Source organism: Neovison vison, chromosome 5 (assembly GCF_020171115.1).
Source record: "Neovison vison isolate M4711 chromosome 5, ASM_NN_V1, whole genome shotgun sequence".
NCBI lineage: Eukaryota > Metazoa > Chordata > Mammalia > Carnivora > Mustelidae > Neogale > Neogale vison.
In genome coordinates, this window is record NC_058095.1 from 1,030,862 (window position 1) to 1,045,931 (window position 15,070).

At 67.4% G+C, this 15,070-nt stretch overlaps 3 protein-coding genes across 6 annotated transcripts; 1 reads left to right on the forward strand and 2 right to left on the reverse strand.

Annotated features, from left to right (window-relative positions):
- Positions 1 to 23: 23 nt before the first annotated feature.
- On the reverse strand, positions 24 to 2,993 carry RAC3 (Rac family small GTPase 3). Of its 3 annotated transcripts, none has more exons than XM_044247192.1 (6): positions 2,960 to 2,993; positions 1,773 to 1,844; positions 1,487 to 1,604; positions 1,281 to 1,343; positions 734 to 893; positions 24 to 540 (listed from the first exon to the last, which is right to left on the reverse strand). In XM_044247192.1, exons 3-6 carry the CDS (start codon positions 1,577 to 1,579, stop codon positions 410 to 412), a joined length of 447 nt encoding a protein of 148 aa, XP_044103127.1. In that variant the 5' UTR covers positions 1,580 to 1,604; positions 1,773 to 1,844; positions 2,960 to 2,993; the 3' UTR covers positions 24 to 409. The 3 variants fall into 3 exon arrangements, with proteins under 3 accessions (XP_044103127.1, XP_044103126.1, XP_044103128.1); XM_044247191.1 differs by lacking the exon at positions 2,960 to 2,993 and adding an exon at positions 2,317 to 2,399; XM_044247193.1 differs by lacking the exon at positions 2,960 to 2,993 and adding an exon at positions 2,317 to 2,400 and having other exon boundaries at positions 480 to 540; positions 730 to 893.
- Positions 2,972 to 10,790, reverse strand: LRRC45 (leucine rich repeat containing 45). 2 transcript variants are annotated; one of them, XM_044247190.1, is made up of 17 exons: positions 10,226 to 10,790; positions 9,665 to 9,726; positions 9,190 to 9,260; positions 8,729 to 8,907; positions 8,343 to 8,471; positions 7,242 to 7,354; positions 6,852 to 6,910; positions 6,475 to 6,552; positions 6,067 to 6,202; positions 5,894 to 5,971; positions 5,683 to 5,794; positions 5,517 to 5,587; positions 5,050 to 5,142; positions 4,695 to 4,787; positions 4,029 to 4,199; positions 3,816 to 3,963; positions 2,972 to 3,609 (listed from the first exon to the last, which is right to left on the reverse strand). In XM_044247190.1, exons 1-17 carry the CDS (start codon positions 10,443 to 10,445, stop codon positions 3,413 to 3,415), a joined length of 2,010 nt encoding a protein of 669 aa, XP_044103125.1. In that variant the 5' UTR covers positions 10,446 to 10,790; the 3' UTR covers positions 2,972 to 3,412. The 2 variants fall into 2 exon arrangements, with proteins under 2 accessions (XP_044103125.1, XP_044103124.1); XM_044247189.1 differs by having other exon boundaries at positions 4,029 to 4,202.
- Positions 10,791 to 11,014: 224 nt separating this feature from the next.
- On the forward strand, positions 11,015 to 14,402 carry CENPX (centromere protein X). The gene is made up of 5 exons (XM_044247195.1): positions 11,015 to 11,093; positions 13,340 to 13,391; positions 13,590 to 13,643; positions 13,828 to 13,916; positions 13,998 to 14,402. The coding sequence occupies exons 1-5, from the start codon at positions 11,064 to 11,066 to the stop codon at positions 14,010 to 14,012; spliced, it is 240 nt and encodes a 79-aa protein (XP_044103130.1). The 5' UTR covers positions 11,015 to 11,063; the 3' UTR covers positions 14,013 to 14,402.
- Positions 14,403 to 15,070: the final 668 nt, after the last annotated feature.

The window sequence follows — 15,070 nt, forward strand, 5'->3', positions numbered from 1 at the left end:
GAAGGGTACCCAGACAGGCGGGAGATGGTGGAGAACGTTTATTGTATAAAAGAAGTAAGGGCCACCCGATCCTGGGGTGCATGAACAGGACCCACCCCCCCACCTCCCCCCACCAGGAAGCCCATCCTGGGGCTGCCCTGGACCCGCCCCTGCAGCCTGAGGGAGACCCTGCTCCCTTCCAGCCTCCCGTGGGGTCCAGGTACAGCTAGAGCTGTAACCCCAGAGAGAGGAGACAGAGCAGACAGGACCCCACTGCCCCAGCCCTGTCCCCAGGAGCGGTGGCCTCGTCCCCATGCTTCTTCCCCCTCCCCACCCACGCCACTTCCCCCACAGCAGACTCAAGGACACCAGACAGGTCAACACGACAGCAAACGGGGGCCGGGCGGGGCTGCCCCTCCTGAAGCAGCCTCTAGAAGACCGTGCACTTCTTCCCCGGCTTTTTGACAGGCGGCGGGCAGAGCACAGCCCGGATGGCCTCGTCAAAGACCGTCTTCAGGCCCCGCTGAGTGAGGGCTGAGCACTCCAGGTACTTGACAGAGCCTGAGGGCAGCCGGGGTGGAGGGATGCTGAGGAGCGGAGTCAGTGCGGTGGGGGGGGGAGGGGGAGAGAAAGCACAGCAAGGGAGGGGGGCAGCGCGGCTGGGAGGGGGGCAGCACGGTTGGGGGGCCTTCCAGAGCCTGCCTCTGCCCCTTCTCTCCTGCCCCCAACTGAGGGCCCCACAGTGTCCACTCACCGATCTCGCGGGCCATGGCCAGGCCCTGGGGGTAGGTGATCGGTGCCAGCTTCTTGTCCCGCAGACGCTCGATGGTGTCCTTGTCATCACGGAGGTCCAGCTTGGTGCCCACCAGGAGGATGGGCGTGTGGGGGCAGTGGTGTCGCACTTCTGGATACCACTGTGGGGATGGAGGCTCTGACCCTGACATCCGGGGGCTTCCCCACAGCCAGGCCTGCAGGAGGCCATGGCTCCCAGGGGTGCCTTCACCTCAGTCCCCGGACCCACACTGACCCTTCCTGCTTCAGGAAGGTGGGGAAATGACCAAGGACAAAAATACTACCTGGAAGTCTGAAGGGCCTATCAGCTCTCCCTGCCACCCCCACCCCACCTCTGCCCCTCTGTCACGCCCCCTGGTCACCTTCAGACCCAAGCAAAACAGGGATCTCCTCTGCCTCCAAACGACAAGTGACCTGAGGCCTTCAGGCAAGAGGCCCCGCCCCGCCAGGGAAAGCCCTTGGGACCAGCCGCTCTCCCACAGACATGCCCTCCGACGGCAATGCCCTACCTTAGCTCGGACATTCTCAAAGGACGCGGGGCTCACCAGAGAGAAACAGATCAGAAAGACATCCTTGGGAGAAAGGGAGAGGGGGGCGCGGGTGGGAGGGTCAAGGACCTCCAAACGGCCCCTGCCCCCTGCACACTCACACAGGAGGACCTCCAGGGCCCCACCCAAGCCACCCAGCTCCTGCGGCTGGCCCTGTTGTCACCTACAGTTTGGGGATAGGACAGTGGCCTCAGCCGGTCGTAGTCCTCCTGCCCGGCAGTGTCCCATAGCCCCAGGTTGACGGGCTTCCCGTCCACCATCACATTGGCGGAGTAGTTGTCGAAACTGCCAGGCAGAGCACGTCGGTCAGCCCAGGTCCAGGGCTCGCAGGCTGCCCGGACCCCGAGCTTTGGCGGCACCCTGGCCCCACCCCACAAGCCGAGACACCCCCCCACCCCCCGCCAGGGGAGCCCGGCGCCGGCCGGCCGCAGACCCGCCCCCCGGAGCGCTCACACGGTGGGGATGTACTCTCCCGGGAAGGCGTTGGTCGTGTAGCTGATGAGCAGGCAGGTCTTCCCCACGGCGCTGCGGACACAGGGCGAGCCCACGTTGCTCCGGCCGAGCCTCCAGCCCTCTGCCCAGCAAGGGCCGCCCCCTCCCCTGAACCGCAGGCGGAGACCTCCAGCGGGGTAGGGCGGGGCGAGCCGGCCCGGAGGCGCCCCCGGCACCCCGGGAGGGTGGGACCGGAGCGGGGCTCAGTCCAGGTGAGAGGCCCGGCCCCACCCACCCGGAGGCCCGGCGGCGGCCCCGGGGCAGCATCAGGTGGGCCAGGGGTGCAGGCCCGCGCCCGGCGGCCAGCCGGGACCCCGCCCCGGCGCGCCCTCCCGCTCCGGCCCGGACCCGGGGCGCGCGCGGTAAGGGCGTCGGCGGGAGGGGGTTGGTGAGGGCCGCCCCGCCCGGCCCGAGCCGGTACCCGCCCCGGAGCCGTGCGCTGAGCCCCGGCCGGGTCCCCGGGGCCGCCCCCGCCCGGCCAGCGGCCTCCGCGCCGCGCACTCACCCGTCGCCGACCACCACGCACTTGATGGCCTGCATGGGCGCGGGCCGGGCGGGCGCGGCCGCGAGCCGAGCTGCGGAGAAATGCCCCGCGCCGCAGCGGCCGCGGACCCGAGCCGAGCGCCGAGCCGAGCGGCCGGAGACAGCCGAGCGCCGCCGAGCGCCGGGCGCGGAGACAGCCGAGCGCGGCCGGCGGGGGGCGCGGGGGGCGCGCGCCCGCCCCGAACCCGGCCCTCGCGGTTCCCGGAGAACTCCGCCGAGGGGTGGGGGCGCGGCGACCCCCGGCCAGTCCCCCAAGCCCGGGCGGGCTCCCCAGCGTCCCGGGATCCCTGCCGCGCGTGGAGGGGGGAGGGGGCAGCGCGGGCAGGGCCCTCCCGCCCCCACCAGGCTGAGCTGGGGCTGTCTATGTGCCTGTGGCTCCCGCCGGGGAGGGCATGCCCAGGACTGGTTCTATCGGAGGGGCTGAGACCCACCCGCGCTCTGGCCAGGAGACTGCAGGTGCCAGCGCTGCCCTGTCCCTCCACCGCCCCCCGCCTCCGTGGGCAGGAGGGAAAGGCCACCCAGATGCACCCGGAGGGTCTTCCTTCCAGGGCTGGGGCAGAGGGTGCCTGGGGCATCGGCGCACAAACGTGGGAAAAGGTACCAACCCAGAACGTATCACAAGTTGCAAAAGTTCTGTATTTCAAGAGACCCAGCGGATGGGGCAGCCGCTGCGCACGGTCAGTTGTAAAAGGGGCCTGTGTGGGCACGTTTCACCGGCTGCCCACCAGCTAGAACGGGCTGCCCCGGAGCAGGGATGGCTCTTCCGGGTTTTCTTCCCCCACGCGTGCTTCATGTTCCTGGGGACCGGAGGAAGGACCCTGGGAGTGCCCGGAGCGGTGCCCACTCCAGACGTCGTGGCCAGCGGCCTTGGGCTCGCTGAGCCGGGCTCCCCGGTGGTGAGCAGCAGCGGTCCCCACTCACTGATCCCACGAGCCCCGGATCCCAGCGGCAGACTCCCTCCCTGCCAGGCTGTTTTAAGAAAGTGACGGGCACGGAGGGGACCCACAGACGTCTGGGAGGTGCTGCCCTCCTGCCTCCCCCCAGGCTCCTGCCTCCCTTCACTTCGGGGGGCTCATAGTCCTCAGAGGAGACCCCTGCACGTAAGCCAGGACAGCATTTTGCAGGAAGCTGGCCCTCTGGACCTCCTCCTCCCGGATCCGAGTGATCTCTGCCTCCTTGAGCCGAAGTTTCTCCCGGAGAGAGGCGTTCTCACTCTCCCTGTCCAGAAGCGCCTCCCGGTGGTCGCTTGCGATCACTGCGGGACAGGAAACGGGTGGGGGCGGTGCCGGCTCAGGGCCCGCCCTGGACCCCAGGCCATCCAGAGGTGGGCAGAGCCGCCTTGGGGGTGGGGGGCGCTGGACAATGCGGACACTGCCCAGTGACATGGGCACTGCCCAGCGCTGCAGCCTGGCCGCCCGTCAGGTCACCCAGGGAGAACGGGTCCCACCAAGCTCAGCTCACCTTTCAGCCGGCGCTCCAGGGCCGCCACCTTCTCTCTCAGCGCCTCCTGGGCTGCCAGCTCTGCCTGCAGGCGGCCGTTCTGCTCCTGCAGCTCCACCCGGACCCTGCTCACCTCTGCCACCTTCTCTTGGTCCTTGTTGCTCAGTTCCTGCCAGACACGGGGGTGAGAGGGGGCTGGGAGCCAGGGGGTGCGTCCCTCCAGGTCCCGCGTACCTGCTGCAGCTCCTCCAGGCGCCGCCTCAGGCCTTCCACCTGCAGGCCCAGCTGGCTGGCCCGGGCCTGGGCATCGGCCACTGTCTGCCTCTGCTGCAGGCAGGCGCTCTGAGCCTCGTCCCGAGCCTGTGCCAGCAGCCGCAGCTTCTCCTCCAGTTGAGCCAGGCGCTGCTGCTGTTGGCAGGGAGGGGGGCTGGTGAGCAACGTGGGGCGGGCCCAAGGCCTGCCTGCTGCTTCCCTGCGTGTGGCCCTGGGCTCACAGGGGTGGGAGGGATCCCCCCTGCTCAGCCAGAGGGAGCTTTCACGTGCGACACGGAAGCTACCTCGGATGCGTACTCTGAACAGGCTCCACTTGAACGAGGCTCCAGGAGTCCCCCTCTCCTAGGCTGACCATTCTGCCCTCTGGGTCCTGGCTTTGGCCATGCAAACCCCTTCCCCCATCCCAGGGCTGGTCGTCAGTGGCTCTTTGTAGGGGGCTTGGAGGTGATCCTAGACCTGACCTGCTCAGACTCCTATCTGCCCCTGTACCCTTGGGGCTCCTGTCCCTCACCTCCCACTACTGAGCCCCAAATCTGGGTCTGGCCTGGGCACTTCAGCCCCTCAGGCCTCACTCCCAGGCAAGCACCGCAAGCAGCAGGCTCCAGGCTTGCCCGGCCGTGGGCTCACCTCCTCCAGACGGACTTGGTTCTTGGCCTTGATGAGCTCCTCCTCAGCCTGGCCACGCTCGCTGAGAGCCGCCGCCTTCACCCGGCTCAGCTCCTGCACCACGCACAGTGACCCACTGGGCCTGTCCTGCCCTGGCCAGGGACTCGTCCGGGAGTACCGGGGGTACCCCTGCTCCAGCCTCCCGAGAGCCTCGCTCACTAGGCACGGTTGCTATGGCTGAGGGATCCCACATCCCACTGCATTAAGTCCCTCTGGCCTCAGGGCTCTTGGTGGGTGGTCCTGATGGGGTTCTGAGACCACAGAAGGGGTGCCCCAGGGAAGGGCCGGGCCTGGCACCCAGCCAGCACGTGCTCACCTCCTCCAGGGATAGGCGCGAGGCCTCCAGCCTCTGTACCCTTTCCTGCATGGCCCTCTCACTCTCTTCCAGGTGACGAGTCATGTGTTCCACCTGCCCAGGTGAGGGGGCAGAGCAGGGCTGAAAGACTAGCTCCCCAGCTTACGTCCCCTCATGGAACCCCCACCCCGTGGCAGGTGGGTCCTGGGGACACTTTCTTCCCGGAGGGGCTGCTCCTTATCGCTTTGTAGGAAGCAAGGACGGAGGACACATCCCAGTGCCACAACAGGTGGCAGCCGGCGCTAGCGTGCTTTCTAGAAGCTGGTCAGGAGTTTCTGGGTCTGTCATCTGCGGGGGCTGGCAAAGAACTACCAGCCAACATCCCGAGGCTGTCAGGGGAGCACAGCCAGGGGTGTGCACAGGGGACACCACGCCACCCTGGACGGACAGCAGGGGCAGCAGGGACCGGTGGTGTCATTAACAAGCACCTCCTTGGCCCGCAGCTGCTCTAAGTCTTCCAAGCTCTGTCGGGACCGTTTCTTCTCCAGTTCCAGACGCTCTGAAAGCCCAGGGGGGAGAGCATGGGTGGGACTCCCCAGGGGCCCTCACGCCGTCCTCCCCTCTCTGGGCCCTCAGCTGTGGGCGGGTGCCCACCCTCGGCCTGGCTGGCCCGCATCTTCAGCTCCGCCGTCGCGCTGCTCAGCTCCTGCCGGGCCAGGAACAGCTGCTCCTGCCGAGACCTCACCTTCCGCTCCAGCTCGTCCACCTGGAGAGCCGGCACCATGGATGGGCAGCAGCGGCCCCAGCCCCTGCCCCGAGGCCCCTGCCCCCGCCTCCCAGGAGGCCTGGCCCCACCCCCCCATACCTGGTTTCGCAGAAGCAGGTTCTTCTCGTTGGCAGCGGATAAGTCTCTGAGGAGCTTAGACTCCCGCTCTGCCGCCTCCTGTGGGTGACAGGGCACCGGTCACCACCGGTCACCCCGGCTGGCATCGCCTGCCCAGTCGCCCACCCTGTGCCGGCCCACCCCTCCCTGCTCACCTGCTGCTCTAGCCTGTGCTCCTTCGCCTGCCTCTGCGCCAGGCTCTGCTGCTCCTGCTCTGCCGCAGCCAAGAGCTCCCCCAGGCTCTGGGCCTTCTGCTCGGACAGAGCCCGGGCGGCCTCCGCCATCTGCAGCCTGCAGGGAGGGAAAAGCCAGCCCCCGCCCAGCTGCACCTGGAGCCTTGCAAAGGCGCCACTGTTCTCATTCTTGCCAACCACTAGTCAACTCAGCTAGAGCGCGCCTCCTTCAAGAAGCCTTCCGGGATTACCAACCAAGTGGTCTCCCACCTCAACTTTGTACACTGGTGTCTAGGGCTCCTGTGTGTATCACTCTTCTGCCCAAGGACACGTCTCTAAAATGTTCCGGAGCCACCCCTCCCCCACTCTCCTGCCCTAGGCCCCACTTACTTGGCCTTGAGTGCATTGATGACGGAATGTCTCTCATTCAGGGCTTCCTGAAGCTGCTCCACACATGCGGCGGACGCCCTGTAAGCAGAAAGGAAGGCCCAAGAACCCCCACCTCAGAGCGCTGTCAGCCCCTGTCGGGCCCGGGTACCAGCCGCTGCTTCTCCTGCTTCCACAGCGCTCCAGGTGCAGCCGCGGAGGTTCTCAGTGCCGGCCGCAACCCTCCAGCCAGGGTGCTGGGCAGGCACATGCTACCCTCTCGTCGCTCGGCAGGCGACGAAGCTCGGGGTCGGTCACCCCACGAGGCCAGAGTCCGGGCTGAAACCTCAGGCACCCTGCCCCCCTGAGCTGTAGCTCTGTGACCCTGGGGCTGCACCCACCTGCTGCTCCTGGCCATCTCTTTTCTCTGCTTATCGATCGTCTCCATCAAGTCCAGAAACTGGGGACAGAGCCAGCCAGAGCCCCGTCAGGGCCTGGAGGCTGCTTATCACCCCGGTCAAGCAGGACGGAGAGCAGACACCCACAAAAAGCAGCAGAACAGAAAAGCATTTGCTTTGTCTGGGAGGGGGACGGGGCTGCCACACAGGGAGGCCCACCTGCCCACCCACGTGGCCAGAAGTCAGACCTAAAGACTGCCTCTCAGGCCTGAGTGCTGGCCACTCAGAGAAGACCTTGGGCGCAGAGGAAGATGGCCACGGCCGGGAACCGAGGCGGGCCCTGCGTCCACGCAGCTGGAGAGGCTCTGCGGTCAGGGGCAGTGCTGTCCTCACCTGCCTGGACTTCTCTTCCTGGAGGTGCTGTACCTCCTTGCTGAGCACGTGGGCGCGGGCCTGGTTCTCTCGGGAAGTGGTCTGCCGCTCCCGGTTGCGGTCCATGGCTTGCTCTATGGGAAAGAGCCCAGGGATCCACCGAGGGGGCTGCTTAGGCCTCGGGGTGGCCAACAGCCAGCCCAGCCCTGGGCCTGGAAGCCAGTCGTCGGGAGAACCCCGTCTGTGGTCTCACCCCGCGAGTCAGACTGCGCTAGGAGGGGAGGGCTTCAGTAGGGGTAGGGACGGGGCTAACGGTGGGCCCGGGAGCCACGGAGGCACCTGTGCAGGGGGGCGTGCACATGGGGAGAGGCGGGGAGACTGCTCAGCTGCCAGACACGGGGATTTTCCTGGGGCATTTGGGCTCCATCCCGAAGGTCAGAGTCCACTGTTCGACTTCTAAGAAGTGAATGTCGTGCCCAACTCCCGTGTTCTGGAGGGGTTCAGGCAGCATTTGGAGAGAAGCCCGTCAAAAGCTAGGGCACTAGCAGGAGCTAGGGATGACGACACAGGTCGGGCCAGTCCGGCAGGGTTAGGGTTAGAGTTAGGATTCCAGTCCGAGCTCAGGCCCCGGGGTGGCCGGCACTACCAGCAGGACAGTAACCACGCAGAGCGACGAAGTGTTCTATTGGGCTTGGGGCTGAGTTGTCGGGGTCACTGAGGGGAAGGGACCACGGAGCCAGGGCGGCCCCACACCCACACAGCTCCCACGCACAGCCATGAACTCTGGGACGTGGGGGCAGATGCCAAGAAGCCCCCTTCCAGCTGTGGCTGGGCCACCAAGGCATGGGCATGGCCCTCGGGGCAAGGCCACAAGCCACGGTGCCTCCGCTTCTTCGTCTGTGCCAGGGGCCCCTGGCGGGGCTGAGGAGGGGTGCACACACTGAGGAGAGCTCAGAGCAGGGCAAGGCAGAGCTCCGCCAGCTCGCCATGCCATACCCCTCCCTTGCCCCCTTCTCCCTCTTCTTCCCGTGTCTGATTTAGGCTGCCTCACGACGCCTGGACACATCCCTGTCCTGAGCCCCGAGCCGCCCCTCCCGCGGTGGCTGGTGGCCCTGCGCGTACCCACGGCTCTGAGGACGTCGCCTGGGATGTTGTTCCCAGCCAGCTCCAGCCTCCACAGGGCTCTGTTGCGGGGCAGAGAGTTCACCAGGGCCCGGCCCCCCAGGAGGCCGATGTTATTCCAGCGCAGGTCTGGAAGGACACCTGCTGTCACCAGACGGAGTGCACCTGGACAGAGCCGGCCCAGCCCGGGATGCTTTCTTTGGGGGCAGGTCCTCCCTGCAGGAGCACTGCTCACCGGCAACCTCCCCACGACACCTTCCTGCCCCTTTGCTTCCGGAGGACAAAAGCAGCAGCAAGGGAAAGCGGCAGCAGGAAAGCTGAGGGAGCAGAGGCTTGGGCCCCGGACCGCAGGCCTGGCAGAAAAGGCCAGTGCAGGGTGGCCTCACCCAGCTGCTGGAGGCTGGTGTTGCAGGTCAGGGCCAAGGCCAGCTCCTCTGCACCCTTGTGGCTGATCTGGTTGTTACGGAGGTCAAGCTGCCGGAGGGTGCCATTGCCTGCCAGGGCCCCGCAGAAGGCGGCAAAGGCATCTTCCCACGTGCCCAGGTTGTTCCACTCGAGGGTGAGGCTGCAGGACAGGTGGCCATGAGCTGTGTGGCCCCAAGGAGCACCCTGTGGTCACAGGGACCAGAGGGGAGGTGCAGGCTTCGGGGTCTTGGGCAGAAAGGCTGAAGCCATGTGAGTAACTGATACTTGCCAACTCCCTACTGCTGTACAGGAGACACAGACGACCAGCCTGGAGATGACGCTCTCAGGCTGTAGAATGTGCCCTGAGCTGACCCCGAACCACTCCTGGGGGTGGGTGGTGCTGGGGGCTGGCGGAGTGGGCAGGGCCGGGACCACACTTTACCTCTGAATGGACTTGTTCTGTCGGAGAAGTAGTCCCAGAGCCTCAGTGCCCGCGGCTTGGAGGTTATTGCCCTGGGGCAGGAAGAGGCAGGATGGTTAGTTCTGTGTCTTCACAGGCTGGGCTCTAAATGCCATGTCCACCCCCCACAGGGCCCTGGTCGGGCAGCGGATGAGGCCAGGGGGACTGCTCCCGGCACCAGATGCAACTCCTTTCAGGCCGCAGGGGGCCTCCTGGTGCAGGTTCATTGTCTGTTCATGTGAACAGTCTGGAACTCACATTCCTGACCCAATCACCACCCACCCCATCAAGACCACCAGAAATCCGTGTGGAGCCCTGCGTGCCAAGAGTACTTAGAGACACTGTCTCTGGCCACCATCCAGATTTTCAGGCTGCCGGGACACCCAAATCTACCCCCACCCGCTGCACCCCCACTCCCGGTCTCAAGCAGTATGCCCCCGAGCGCAGACCTGCTCACCTTTAGATCTAGAAACCGCACAATGGTGTTGGCACACAGCCCCTGGAGCAGCAGTGTGGCCCCTGTAAGGGGGTAGGGCTGTCATTCTGTGTCCCTGAGCTCCTCCCTGTGGGCTCCAGCTTGGAGCAGCAACCCAGACATAGGAGACAGAGGGCTGTCCCAGTGGCCTCCAGTGGTCAGGACTCATGCCAGGAATGGGTTACCCTGCTCACTGCCAGCTTTGAAACGCCTGCAGTCTGTGCTAGGCTCAGAGCCGGGTCACCGGCCGCACGCTCACCAGCACACGGGGCCTCGGCTAAGTCAGGGGTAGGTAAGGTTTCTCTGTTACAAAGAGAAACCGTCCCCTGCTGCCAGGGGCGCCGCTGCTGGCTTTAAGTACACACAGTGCAGAAGAACAGAGACCTCACAGAGGCAAGGTCTGCGGCAAAGGAAGAGCTCTCTGCCAGAGGCTGCCAAGGAACAAGGGCCACGCGCACACCAGGGCAAGGCCAGGCTGCCACCGTCCAGCCGCGGCTCTCGGTCCCGAGGGCCGCCCGCCCCCGCGCGGGCTCGGCTGCCCACCTTCCTCGCTCAGCATGCAGTCGCTCAGGATAAGCTCTGTCGGCAGGGCCTCCTTCTGCAGCAGCTTGCCCAAGGCCCGGCACGTGTCCACCGTCAGGCTCTGGGTGGCCAGGTCCAGCCGGCCCCGCGGCAGCTCCTGCAGTTTCTGCAGGACAGTCTCCTGGGGCTCGGCCCCGCTCTCCCGGCACAGCCGGCTGTAGCAGTGCCGGAACTCCTCCATGGCACGCTCGCAGGGACGCGCCTCGCCGCGGGCCCGCGGGAGCTGCCAGGCCCCCTCCCGAAGGGCCCCTCCCGTGGGGGCCTACGGCGCCAGGCGGCTCAGGGTGGAGCACGAGGGCCCCGAGGTCCTCAGCAGCCGCGCATCGAGGGACAAACCGAACTGGCTCTCGGGGAGGGAGACCCCATGACGGCGGGGGCATCCGCCAGGGGCGGGGATGAGGGCCCCTCGCAGACTGGCTCTCCCGCGGCGGGGCGGGACCCAGGAACCCAGGCCACGCGCCTCGGACCCCACGCTCCCGCCGCGGGTCCGCGCGGCCGCCGCGAAGCCTCAGTATCCAGGAAGAGCGAGGCGCGCCGGGAAGGGCGGGCGCAAACTGCAACTCCCAGGAGGCTTTGCGTGGGGCGGTGGATAGGAGGGGGAAGGCGCGCGTTTCTCGCTGCGGACCAATAGGGACGAAGGGGCGGGCTCGCGCTGCGGGCCCCCGCGGGGGCGGGGCCGCGGAAGGCGCGCTCCGAGCAGATTGGCTGGAGGAGCGGGGGCGGGGCTGCGGCGGGCGCGCGGAGGGCGGACTGGCCGGGGGGCTCCCGGGTTTCTGGAGGGCGCGCCGGGGCGACTGTCATGGAAGGAGCTGGCGGCGGCTTCCGGAAAGTGAGAGGGCGGCGGGGCGGCGGGGCGGCGGGGCGGCGGGGCGGCGGGGCGGCGGGGCGGCGGGGCGGCGGGGCGGCGGGGCGGGGGGCGCCGCGACCCGGCCCCACGCAGGACTCTCGTTCCCGGAGTCGCGCCCTCGGCCCTCCGCAGGCGGGGTCCTGCGCCCGAGTCCCCCGAGGCCGAGCCGGCGGCCGGGCTTGCGGCGGGGGGCGGCCCCCGGGACTGGCCGTTGGCGCGGCGCGAGTGGCTGCAGGCGGCTGGCTGGTGGCCGCGCTGCCCGCGCGTTCTCCGGCTTCCCTGTGGCCTGCGGCCTCCCGCGGGGCCCTGGGCTTCGCGTCCCGCCCGGGCGGGGCGGAAACTGGCCGCTCTGTGTCCCTTCCTGGGGGGCCGGGGGATCCGCACGGGCCCTCCCGGACACGGCGTGCTGCGGGCCCCGGACACAGGGTCACCCGGTTCGGACGTGGATGCAAGTACGCTGCTCCTAGTGGGGAAACTGAGGCAGGGCTAGGTCAGACTCAAGCCGTGCCGCTCCGGAGCCTCACCGTTCGCTCTGCCCGGGCGATGCGGCCCTGCGGGAGGCGCCGAGCTGGACAGCAGGCCGTGAGCCAGAAAAGTCCCGGGCCTGGCTCCGCCAGTGCCGGTGGGAGCCCCTGCCTTAGGGAGAGGCGGGGGCTCTGCGTCTCGCCTTGTGCTTCAGGCCTCTCTGCTTTGGCCCCCGGGAGGGCGGCTTGGCCACCACCGGTCAGTGACTGAAAAGGCAAAGGCACTGAGGCCAGGGTGGCCTGGCAGGAAGGTGGTCGCACGAATCCCCCTTCCCCCATTGTAACTGCTGGAGAGGGGAGCACCGGCAGACCTGGAGAGCCCTGAGTCCCCACCCCAAGGGCTCTGGCCAGAACTGGGGTGATGATCGTTACCCTTGAGCAGGGCTGTCCCAGGTGAGGGCGGGGGGTCAGAGGGGAGCCCAAGGGCCTGCAGACAGCGGGGAGAGGCTGACTGCGTCCCAGGGCCTGTCCTGTCCTCCTCAGCCTGGACTCACTGGCCTGTTTCAGGAACCACCACACAGCGGGTGCTGGGCTGCCACGGCCCTGAGGGGTACCCTCCCCGGGGTGCAGGGGCAGGGGGGTGCAGACCTCAGGGGCCTTCCCCAGCACCTCCTCGGTGGGCAGCAGCAGGACCAGCAGGTGGCACCAGGCTCTCACGGTCTCTGCTGGGAGGGCGAGGCTGCCTCCGCCTGACCCTGTGGCAAGTTCTTACCCTCCTGAGCCTGGGCCCCGTGGCCTCCTCTCCCTGCCCTGCCCCTCTGCTCTGCTCTGGGAGCTGCACTGGGTGAGGCAGCCAAGCCTCCCATGGCTACAGCCGGAGTGTGGCCAGGCCCCAGCTCACCTTCCCCACATGTCACTTCTGGGCTCCTCCTGCCTCCCCACTGGGGCGGCTGGCTCCTCATTCAGGGCCTCTTCTGGCTGGACCCTGCTCTCTGTAATGTCCCTTGGTCCACCCCCAAGTCCTCACCATCCTTCGATCTTCTGAAAGGTTCTCCTCTGCTCCAGCCACCTGCGCAGCTGCTCTGCTTGGGGGTCTCATGCGTGTCCTTCACTCAGCATGTTCCAAGCGGAGCTCCCGGCCCCCAGAATCTCTTCCGGCCACACCCCCCAGCTCTGCAGAGTGGTGCTGTGCTCTAGAGGCTCCAGCCCCCCACTTCGAGGATCTGAGCTTGGCTCCACCCTTGTCTGCTCCGGCTCTGCCCTCCGTCTGCCCACATTCACCCTGAGCGTGATAAGTCTGTCACCGGAGCAGCCCAGCCTCTGCTCAGCTCTGAGCTCCCCACAGTGGCCATCCCAGGCCCACTTGGGGGAGACTCCATGGAGGGACCTCAAAGGTAGCTGACCTGTGCCTAGAGCAGGGTCTGGCACCGGCCTGGTTGTGCTGGCGGTGTGGACACACCTGCCAAAGGGCCCACTCGGGGAGAGCACCTCAGCCCCGGGGGCGGAAGAGCAAGACCACCTGGGATCCTACGAGGACTGGACCCAGAGAGCAGTGGGTGGGCACCTGGGCTGCCCCCGCTTGTTCCCCACCGGTGTCTGACTTGTGATGTTCCTGGAGGCATTGGGGGATCCTCATTGCCCAGTCCCCTGCCCCAGGAGACGGCCTCTCCAGGATCCAGAACTCAGTGGCCATGGGGGTCTGTGGCAGGTTGGGGAGGTGATGGGCCGCTGACCCCACTGCCCCCCCTCGTCCCCACCCCCCAGGACCTGGTGAGCGAGCTGCTGCGCGCGCACTTCACGGACGGCAAGACCAAAGGTTCGTGACACCAAGTGGCGGGCGGGGCCACACCAGGAGCTGCCAGGCACCCGTGACCCTGCACTGCAGCTCCGGGGGGTGCCGAGGCCTCGGGGACGGCAGAGGGCCCCACCTGCGTGAGGCGGCGACAAGTCAGGAGTGAGGAAAGCAGGGGAGGGCAGGCCGCTGGTCCAACAACTCGCTCCCTCCTCCTCGCAGTGGGCGGGGACGCACTGTGGCTCATGGCAGAGCTGCTGAAGATCTTTGTTGTGGGTAAGCTGGGGCCCCCAGAAGACCGGCCCCAACACTGTCCCCTTGTGTTTTCTTGGGGGGGGTCCCCACTCTCCTCTGACCCATCCTCCCAGCCGGGCTAAGGCTCTGTGTCGGCTAGCTCGGGTTAGCTCGGGTTCCGGCCCCGCCCACCTGCCCCCCTCACCACCCTCCCACGCGGTGGCAGAAGCGGCCGTCCGCAGCGTCCGGCAGGCCCAGGCAGAAGACCTCACTCTCGTGGACGTGGACCAGCTGGAGAAGGTGCTGCCTCAGCTGGTAGGTGCCCCAGTGTCCCTTCCTGTGTCCCGCCCTCCTGGTAGCAGGGCTGGAGGCTCATGGGTTCTGCTCTCCCCACAGCTCCTGGACTTCTAGGGGCCGCCACCCTCACTGCAGCCTGCTGAGCTGAGGCGAGGCCCCACGCCCCATTTCTGCGGCCTCTGGCTTCAGACAGGGAAGGAGATGCTGATGCTGGAGAAGCCCCTTTCCGGCCCCCAAGACTGAGTCAGGTCCTGGCAAATGCCCCACTCCTCCTGGTGACCTCCTACTGCTGATCGCCTGGACACAGGAGATGGGGGGGTCGCCGAGGGGACCCAGGGGCGCAGGTGGCTTCCCCTACACCCACAGGTGTGAGACAAGGCAGGTGCCACGAAGCAGCAGGGGCCCGACGGCCGCTCTCAGAGCTCCCGTGTGACCGTGTAGCCGTCCAACGCCCTCAGAAGCCACCTCCCTGAGCTATGGATAAACCATCGATGCTTAACTCTTGGGCACGCCTCTCTGTGGCTGTCACCCAGTCAAGTTGCTTCAAAGCCTCCTGGGCTGCCTCTGTCCACGTGGCTGGAAGGGAAGACTGCCTCAGAGGCAGGCCAGCCCGACCGCGTGTGTGCGTGGCCTGCCAAGGGCCACAGCAGGGCCCGTGAGATGAGCCCGCGTGCACAGTATGATGTTTCTGCCACGGGATACAAGGCCATGTGGCCGCCACTGGGCCAGGAATGTCGCTGTGGGCAGGGCCTGCAGGTGGAGACCAGTCAGGAGCTCGGTCCGCGTGGTACGGCGGCCCCTGGAAGCGCGGGGGCCTCTCTGCCCCACAGCATCCGCCTGGCTTTAGCTCGGACACCCACCTGGTGTCTGTAGCCAGGACACACAGAGGGGCAGGAAGTCCCCTGGGGAGGACAACAGCCACCCCGCCCACCACGGGGATCGGAGGGCCCCTGCAGCACCCCCAGGGGCAGCCTCACCCACACCTGAGCAAGGCATGGGCTGGAGGACAAGCCTGCCCTCCTGGGCTTAGCATACCCCAGGTATGCGCCCCTTCCCATGCTGTCCCCCCCCACCCCTCCTCAGGGAGTCTCAGGGCTTCAGACCTGAAGGGAAAGCTGGCAGGAACACACCCCACAGCCACTGAGAAATGCCTCGGATCAGGGGCACATGGG

Bases quoted from the DNA above. Each gene is read 5' to 3' on its own strand.
- RAC3 (XM_044247191.1), bottom strand. From the start codon at position 2,351: ATGCAGGCCATCAAGTGCGTGGTGGTCGGCGACGG. The intron at 1,605-1,772 runs GTGAGCGCTCCG...TCTGCCTGGCAG, and splicing joins GGAGAGTACATCCCCACCGT to TTTCGACAACTACTCCGCCA. The intron at 541-733 runs GTGAGTGGACAC...GGCTGCCCTCAG, and splicing joins GGCCATGGCCCGCGAGATCG to GCTCTGTCAAGTACCTGGAG.
- LRRC45 (XM_044247189.1), bottom strand. From the start codon at position 10,445: ATGGAGGAGTTCCGGCACTGCTACAGCCGGCTGTGCCGGGAGAGCGGG. The intron at 9,261-9,664 runs GTGAGCAGGTCT...TTCCTGCCCCAG, and splicing joins TGCGGTTTCTAGATCTAAAG to GGCAATAACCTCCAAGCCGC. The intron at 3,610-3,815 runs GTGAGCTGAGCT...CCTGTCCCGCAG, and splicing joins CCTGGAGCGCCGGCTGAAAG to TGATCGCAAGCGACCACCGG.
- CENPX (XM_044247195.1), top strand. From the start codon at position 11,064: ATGGAAGGAGCTGGCGGCGGCTTCCGGAAA. The intron at 13,392-13,589 runs GTTCGTGACACC...TCCTCCTCGCAG, and splicing joins CACGGACGGCAAGACCAAAG to TGGGCGGGGACGCACTGTGG. The intron at 13,644-13,827 runs GTAAGCTGGGGC...ACGCGGTGGCAG, and splicing joins GCTGAAGATCTTTGTTGTGG to AAGCGGCCGTCCGCAGCGTC.